This window comes from Betta splendens, chromosome 22 (assembly GCF_900634795.4).
Source record: "Betta splendens chromosome 22, fBetSpl5.4, whole genome shotgun sequence".
Classification (NCBI taxonomy): Eukaryota; Metazoa; Chordata; class Actinopteri; order Anabantiformes; family Osphronemidae; genus Betta; species Betta splendens.
In genome coordinates this window covers 12,326,609-12,334,698 of record NC_040900.2, presented here as the reverse complement: position 1 = coordinate 12,334,698, position 8,090 = coordinate 12,326,609, and the positions used below count along the sequence as shown (strand labels likewise).

The following is an 8,090-nucleotide window of genomic DNA, read 5'->3' as shown; positions in this document are numbered from 1 at the left end:
AAAACATTAGTTTTAAGATTTGTTAGTAATGACAGAATAAAAACGTAAAATTGAACACAGCCCATAGACATGTAGAGGTCTTAAAAAAGTAGTAGTAGTAAAAACAACTTTCAGACAACAGACAGGAAATAAAGATTTTATTTCCCATGCACTGGAAAAGTGGGAATGAAGTTTCATCAACCGTATAAAGGCAGCATTCATCTGCTGTGTATCATTGATGGTACGGACAAGAGAGCTTTTAAAATTAGAGCACTGAACTGCTCACAATGAATAAGGACAACCTAAATAAAAGTGACAATAACAACCAAGCCCACATTTATTCACTGTGTAGAAGACAAAACAACAGGTCAATCAGCTCAGAAAACATTGCACTAGTAGATCTAGAGAGCCTCAGTCATCATCATTGTCCCTATGTGACCTATGGTCTACAAATGAAGTTCTGTTTCTCTGAACCTGGAGCTGCAAAAAAAAAAAGAGAGTAAATTAGGAAATAAAGTTTGATTTATATAATTTTAAATCATATTTCATTAAGATAAATTGGTTTATAGTGAAGTTTTGTGAAAAGAAAAAAAAATAATTGCCTCTAAATGTTGTAAAAAGTAAACTGAATGTTTTCACAATTTAAAAGACAATTAAAAAAAGTAAATAAAACTGTTAAAATATGAAGAATTAATCTAATTTGTTTTATATTCTTTGAGTTTTAACTCTTAAGTTTGGCTTCATAACATTTATGCTCTGTCAGTATGATTATTTTAGTTATAGTGTGGGATAAGTGTCTTACCTTTGCTCCCTCTAATAAATGTGGCTCTTTCTTAAGTGCGTTGTTGAGTCCTTCCTCTGTTGCGAATCCAATCCAGCAGAAGCCTTTGTGGAAACCTGTGTCTTTATCCTGGTAACATACAGCACATAAACACAAAACTTATAATAGACCAGCTTAAAATATAAGCATTCAGATACTTAGAAATCATTCTTAAATCAAGAAAGACTGAGGTTTCAGCCGACAGGTTTTTCTCAGTATCAAACAAAAATGAACAATATTAAATAAGCACCAAACAACATAATTTTGTTTGATTCAAACATCAAATAAAAAGGTGGTCATCATTCTAATGCAGCAATAACTTACAAATAGCAGCTTACACCTCTTTACAGTCCCAAACTGTCCAAAGTATTCCCTTATCTCTCCTGTAAAAAAAAACAACAAACAGAACATTTATATTTCATTAATCAAATCCTAATTTCAGCATCTTAATTTCAGTCTGACTGAAAAAGCCACCTTCCGTTAGGTGACAACTTGAATATCTCCACCGAAACATGAAAGGTTTTTACACCTTATACTGTGCAGAAGCAGCTTTTTCTTAACCCTGAAATAAGAATATAGGACAAGCTTTTATATATGTTTAACAGTTAATATTACTATATATCAAATTCTAAAACTGAATCACTAGTTCTGTATTAGACTAACAATAATGTAATCGCAGACAAATGATGGCTTGTTATAACGTCCCCCTCAGTCAGTCATACTTTACTTTTAGAAGAGGTAGCTTCTGCAAACGCTAAGCTAACACTGCGGACTAGATACGTAAGAGCAGTGTTTTGTAGCCAGTCGAAATCAATTGAATGTGTCAAATGCCATTCATTCATTTATTCATTCATTCGTTCGTTCGTTCGCTCATCCACATGCTATCGCTTCTGTTCTCACACGCTAATGCTAACGTTTAACGGCCAGACTGCTGCTGATGCTTACGGATCAAACTGTGACAGTTTACAGTGTAAATGTCAATGACAACAGGACCAAGTATTAAACTTACTGTTGGCTACAGTCCATGGAACCCTTGTCACAAAAATCTCGAAAACTTTCTTAGTCGGCGCCGCCATGCTTCGTCCTTGGTGCGCAACACTGACCTAGCACACAAATTACTTCTTCGGTGGTGTTTATTGCATACGGCTCCCGGAATCAAGAGTAGTTGAGACTGCCTTAAACCACGCCCACTCTTCTTCTTCTGGTTGACTTTTGTTTGCGGTCTGCAGACTTTACTTGTGTATTACCGCCACTTACTGTATTTTAAAACTACCCTAAAAAAGGAAATATGATTCTCATGTCTCCTGCTTTAATTTTCAATATTATCCTCAAATACAGCTTAGTTTTCTTTTCTCTTAAATGTTCCTCTAACCTTGTTCTTTATATATTGGGCACTGGGCAGTGAACTTCTACATGCTTGTCACACTTGTCTTATGTTTCGTAAATGTCTTTTTGGTGCGCTTTAGACCAGTGTGACCGAACCTCATTCTGGTGATCAAATCACCCTAATACACTTTCCTTTTTATGTAATGTGTTCTGTCCTTACTTCCTCTATCCCATTCTTCCTGCCAAATTTTTTAATTCCATCTTTAATCATAGTCTTTATTTCTGCCTTACTATACTTTATTTCATTATCCACGTCTTCTTTCCCCATAGTTTTACAATCTTGGTAAAAGAATCAAGAATGTTTACATTGAGCTAATAGGAGTTACTGTGCCTATAATTTTTCCCCTTATGCAACTTCAAAACAATTTTATGACTTAGTGATGCACGTGTTTGCACTACAGAACGTAGGTTCTGACGCTGCTCTACTTCAGGCAGCCCCAAGTGCTGTTACTAAACCCCTGGGCCTGGTTATGGTTCTATACAGCAGGGTACATGTTGATGATACGGAATCTAATGGGTTACTGTTAAAATGCAACTCAACGTCTGATTTATATATAGGTATACAGGTTCAGAACAGTCTGTCTGCTTAGAATATTTGCTCCAGAAGATGGCGGCAAATCTGAGGCTGCTATGAAAAATAAGATTACAGAACAGGTAAACATCCTACAGATTTATGTCCGCATTGATGAACAGATATGAAGAAAGAAAAACACCAAAAAGAAGTAGCTCTGCTTCAGGTGACGTGCTAGAAAAATGTAGAACAGAAAATTAATAATTTGTTTCTAGACGGAGCTAAAACTCTAATGGACACTTGCGTCGGAAGTGACGCACCTTTTATAATGTTGCCGCACGCTTTTACGTCATGAACAAGATGGCGGCCTCCATGGTGCAGACAGGAGAAGACGCGTTTAGGAAAATATTCAAGTATTACAAGAGACGAAACCCTCCGCCAGATTTCAGCGACGTCTTAGATTTTTCTAAAACAACACTGCTTGACAAGGTGAGAAAAGAATCACGTGACTGAACCGGAGCGACTAGAACTTTTGGTCCAACTCTTCAACATGTTAGACTAGTGTACTGAATACTGAAAACCCATCGTCAACACGGACACTCGTTTCAGTCTCTTTATTGTTGTGGTTACTAGGTCGTTGCAGTCACACTGAACCCTGCTGCAGTGAGCGACGTGGAGGCTGCCACGGTTGGATTACAGCCGGTCAGAAGCTGGAGAGCCTTCAGTCTGCAGGGGCACCCAGGTAGAGCTAGCACAGACCCTCACCATCAGACCAAGTACAAATGCTCTCATTATAACCAGCGGCTCCACACAAATAAGAAGGGCGGTGTGTTGTCCAGGCTTCATCTTCATCTGCAACCCGTTTCTGCCCGGCTCCCAACCCTTCTGGGTCAGACAGTGTCTGAAGACCTACCCACAAAAGCCCAATGTGTGCAATCTGGACATGCACATGTGCCCCACCGACACCCAGGACATCTGGGGGAAGAGCCTACGGGGGCTCAGGTGACAGCAGAGCTACACTATCACATTAATGTCTCACTTATATCGGATGAGTTTAAATAGATGCAGGTGCACAGATGACAACAGCATAACCTGAGTGTTGTCCACAGTGTCCTTCCTTCTGCAAAAAGACAAGAAAAGACTTTACTGGAGAGGCTGCGCTGGGTAACACTAGGATATCATTACAACTGGGATGCAAAGGTGAGCAACACATTGTTTTGTTGATTGTGGTTTTTGAGGAGCACCGACCACATCATATCTAGTTAAAGGTAGGCAGGTGTTTTATCTTTGACAATGCTTTTATTTTGAAAAAACGCAAAGTCCTTCTTCCACGATTAAATGTTAAGCCTGTGTATGTATCATTTTAAGTGGTTTGTGTTGTAACACTTCGCATCATGTTACATAATTAGCACCAGGTGGTTTGCACGCTGTGGGTGATCAGCGTGTTTCCTCTTTGTGGTTCCACTTTCAGACCTACTCTGCCGACCACTACACTCCTTTCCCAGCTGATCTCCAGACGCTGTCCGTCCAAATAACAGCTGCCTGTGGCTTCCCAGGATTTTCCCCAGAGGCGGGAATCCTCAACTACTATCGATCTGATTCTTCTCTAGGAATCCATGTAGATGAATCTGAACTAGATCACAGCCGCCCACTGCTGTCCCTCAGGTGATAAAAGTTAACCACAGTAAAAAATTCCAGCCAGTCACTATTTATGTCTATAATATAGATGTTTGTGTGTATCTATATTATCTGGGGCAGTTTTGGGCAGACTGCCATCTTTCTTCTGGGAGGACTGTGTAGAAAGGATCCACCCGCAGCGCTGTACATGCACAGTGGGGATGTGATGGTGATGTCAGGACAGAGCCGTCTCCTGTACCACGCCGTTCCACGCATCGTCCCAGCGCCGCAGAGACATCCAGATTTAGAGGTGGACAGCCACAACTTGGCTTTGAGCCGGCAGGACGGTGCAGTGGTGGAGTCTGTGTCAGAGGAAGACTGGGCCGTGTGTTCCAGGTACATCCAGAGCTCCAGAGTCAATGTGACTGTCAGACAGGTGCTGGGGCCTGGACAGAGCTTCCCACAAACAAGCACTGATGTAAAGCAGACAGCTCACAGCACGGAGGAGGGACAGAGTGGGAAGAGGAAGAGGAGCGAGACTGCACAGACATGAAATGGATTCATGCCATTAGAGATGTGACTCTGCAGGACCGGTTTTGCTGTTCATGGAGTCATCATTTGCAATAATACGGTTTTACCTCGAGCCAAAACTTCTTATTTTTTGGACTGGTGAGTGAGCGTGTATTTATATTAAGCTCCCAAAATGAAGCACTGATTCGTCACATTTTGTCTTTAATGCTGTGTCTGTGATAGTTTAATAGTCATCAGGGTGCTTCAGTGAAACACACAGAGTAAATAATCTGTTAAAAACTACTAGGGTTGTTTTTTTCTGTGCACAGACATTGAGGTTTTAAATCCAAAGATATGTTTGGATATGTTTTTTTTGTTCAAGAATCGGAATAATTTATATTCGCCAGGTTTGCACAAGACAAACAAGGAATTGCATCCAGTCTGACCCAGTCTTTTCATACCGAACAGTAATTATTCACATATTAATTGCAGTTATATACATACATTATTTGCATAAAAAAATAAAGAATAGAATAAAATAAAAAACTGCACCACACATGTTTTTACAGAGTCCTTTCTCTATGTGATGGAGCTCAGCTCAGACACATCCTGGGGGAAAAAGCTGCCTTTGTGTCTGGTGGCTATGGCTCTGTGGTGCCTGTGTGGTGGAAATTTCCCACTAAAAGGCAGATGAGAGAGTTGTCTTTTGTGTGATTTATTATAAAAATAAGGGGAAAAGCAAATCGAAAACATGGCTGTTGATCATGCACATCAACAAACATCAGCTGGGGAGATCGGGGGCCGTTTCAAGAAGGTGGTTTTGTGGAAACTCTGAGTTTGTTAATGATTTTGTTAAGTTTGTTAAGTTTCTTAATGAGAAAAACTCAGAGTTTTCGGTTTCAGAAAGCGGGGTTACTTAAACCCGTAAAGCGGGGTAAGTTTAAACCCATTTCAAGAAGCAAGGTAATTGAAACTCAGAGTCAGTTACTATGGCAACTTACTCTGTGAACCTAACCTGGTCGCGAGCAGGTTTTATTCGGGAAACCCAGAGTTTCCTTCGGTCTCCGCCCCTTTTTAAAGTGAACAGTGTTTAAATGCCTCGTTTAATCTTTCAGTTCATTCATAGATTTCACCTGTTTCCTTCGCGCAGAGACCAAAATGTCCGTTTCTAGAGGATGCTGTAGATGAGGACGCTGTATTAATTCACACGGCATTGAATTTACGCCGCGAGAGGATTTTAACGCCACGAGTTAATTTTCTGTCATATCGCCGTGCATATTTATTTGAGCGGTACCGTTTTTATCGAGACTCCATACATATATTATTACATTGTTTACATCAGCAAGATCATATGTGATGCTGCACATATCATAAACGTGAATTCATGAATATATCGTGAGTCAACCCTAAATAACAGGCTGCACTGTGGTAAGTACATGTATGTCCTATAGACTTATTTCAAAGCATGCACTACACACTCACAGGAGCACTTCTATGCAGCACTAAAGTAATGTAAACTTTCTTCTAGGAGAGATTGATGGCTTTCTGCTGGAGATAGGGGTTAATGCCAGCCCACACTACTGACCCCTCACCCAGAACCTGAAGCAGGCCCCCAGCAGCGCTTTAATGTGGCCCTGCAGAACAAGAGCCCGGGTGGAAATGACCATAGGCCTGTTGAAAGCACGTCTTCAGTGCCTACGTCACCTCAGGGAAACACCTGAGAGGCCTGTGACATTATTGGGACATGTGTTGTTCTCCACATTATTGCAATTATTGGAGGGGAGCAACACCCTGCTTTACAAATACAAGACCCTGAGGAAGACTCCTTCCATCATGGTAATCTGCAGAGTGGATGGACAGTCAGAGATGTGATTTGCTTTAATGTCTTAATCAACCATCACCACCAATAAAAGAAACTGAATAGATGTAAATCATAATGTATTTGTTTTTTTTTTCATTTCCTACAAATACAAAGGCAATTGTTAGATTTTATGATTCTTCCAATAATTCATACAATTCACCTTTAACTATACACTCACCTCCAGCTTGTGTTTGGGAATTTCAATTTCTAGATCTGGCTTTTCAATCTTGTGGTACAAGTATAACATTTCCTTGAGATTTAGTTTATACAACTCAATAACCGGTAACTTAAAATACAGAAGATTTATAGTTACATGACATAGTTCCTCATTACTCTTACAGAATTGAACTCTGGCATTTACTGAACGTCACTGAACTGTGTGCATCTGTGCAGCAGAATGTGACTGACCTCCTCCTGCTGTTCTTTCACACTCTGGGGCAGAGGGGAGATAATAATGTATACTTGGAGATCAAGTTACATCATTTAGGCTACGCAACACAAACATCAGAAATCATGTGCTGTGTATAAACTGTATTAATATTACACTTTATAATACTGCTTATCATAATTTAAGCTTTATTTAGTATGATACTCACAACATCCTGGGTTTCTGTTGTGACAGGAGGATTCACATATTACCATCACCAACAAAGGACCCAACCCAGACTCTGAGAAATGGATATATCAAAAGTAGCCTATGTAAAAAATCAAATATATAGGTAGGCCTCTTACATTTTACGCATGCACTTGTATCCTGGGGAGTGACTGGTTCTGATGAACTCCCTCCAGGAATTCCTTCAGCCTCTGCTTTCCAGTGTTCATGCTGAGGGCCTTCTCCTCTGCATGCGTCAGAGGTGGAGGTGCAGGTCCTCCACCAGTTGTTCTAGTCTCTGCCTTCTTTCTATTGGCTGAGTAGAAGTCAAATGTTTAACTGTGTGAAAACATTACAGCCATGTTGAAAATGCTGCTGCACTGCTATACTCTGCATGCTATTTAGTTATTTAATATGTCAAATGTTGTAAGTCAGGTAGTCTACACCCATGATATGATGGGGCCTTATACCTGTTTGAATTATGTTTTTACATTTCATTTTTAGCCACGTTCTTCTATGTCTGCAGGATTGCACCTACATAAAAACTGAAATTAATTTCTTATATTATTACGTGTTTTGGGTAACTTTTAAAAAACCTAATTAGATTAATGTAATAATTGCTCTCCATAAAACGTATTGGAGTATTGAATTATCATTACTTTACAAATCCCACATCAACCACAACAGGAATTTTAAAAATGCATAGACATAACACTGCACTTTTAATTCATACAAACATCAGTATTTTATGCAATTACTGAAGTAACGCCTTAGATGAGTGAAAAAGTCCTTACTTTACGAGTGAAAAATAACA

General features: G+C 39.8%; 2 protein-coding genes across 3 annotated transcripts; one reads left to right on the top strand and one right to left on the bottom strand.

Annotated features, from left to right (window-relative positions):
- Window positions 1-120: 120 nt before the first annotated feature.
- On the bottom strand, window positions 121-1,966 carry slirp (SRA stem-loop interacting RNA binding protein). Its single transcript, XM_029139052.2, has 4 exons — window positions 1,809-1,966; window positions 1,124-1,182; window positions 782-889; window positions 121-459 (listed from the first exon to the last, which is right to left on the bottom strand). Exons 1-4 carry the CDS (start codon window positions 1,873-1,875, stop codon window positions 391-393), a joined length of 303 nt encoding a protein of 100 aa, XP_028994885.1. The 5' UTR covers window positions 1,876-1,966; the 3' UTR covers window positions 121-390.
- A 1,060-nt stretch (window positions 1,967-3,026) lies between these two features.
- On the top strand, window positions 3,027-6,754 carry alkbh1 (alkB homolog 1, histone H2A dioxygenase). Of its 2 annotated transcripts, XR_008693659.1 has the most exons (7): window positions 3,027-3,185; window positions 3,330-3,438; window positions 3,536-3,698; window positions 3,806-3,896; window positions 4,168-4,361; window positions 4,455-4,982; window positions 6,352-6,754. XR_008693659.1 is itself a non-coding variant. In XM_029139028.3 (6 exons), exons 1-6 carry the CDS (start codon window positions 3,048-3,050, stop codon window positions 4,864-4,866), a joined length of 1,107 nt encoding a protein of 368 aa, XP_028994861.1. In that variant the 5' UTR covers window positions 3,027-3,047; the 3' UTR covers window positions 4,867-5,379. The 2 variants fall into 2 exon arrangements, 1 of the variants encoding a protein (XP_028994861.1); XM_029139028.3 differs by lacking the exon at window positions 6,352-6,754 and having other exon boundaries at window positions 4,455-5,379.
- Window positions 6,755-8,090: the final 1,336 nt, after the last annotated feature.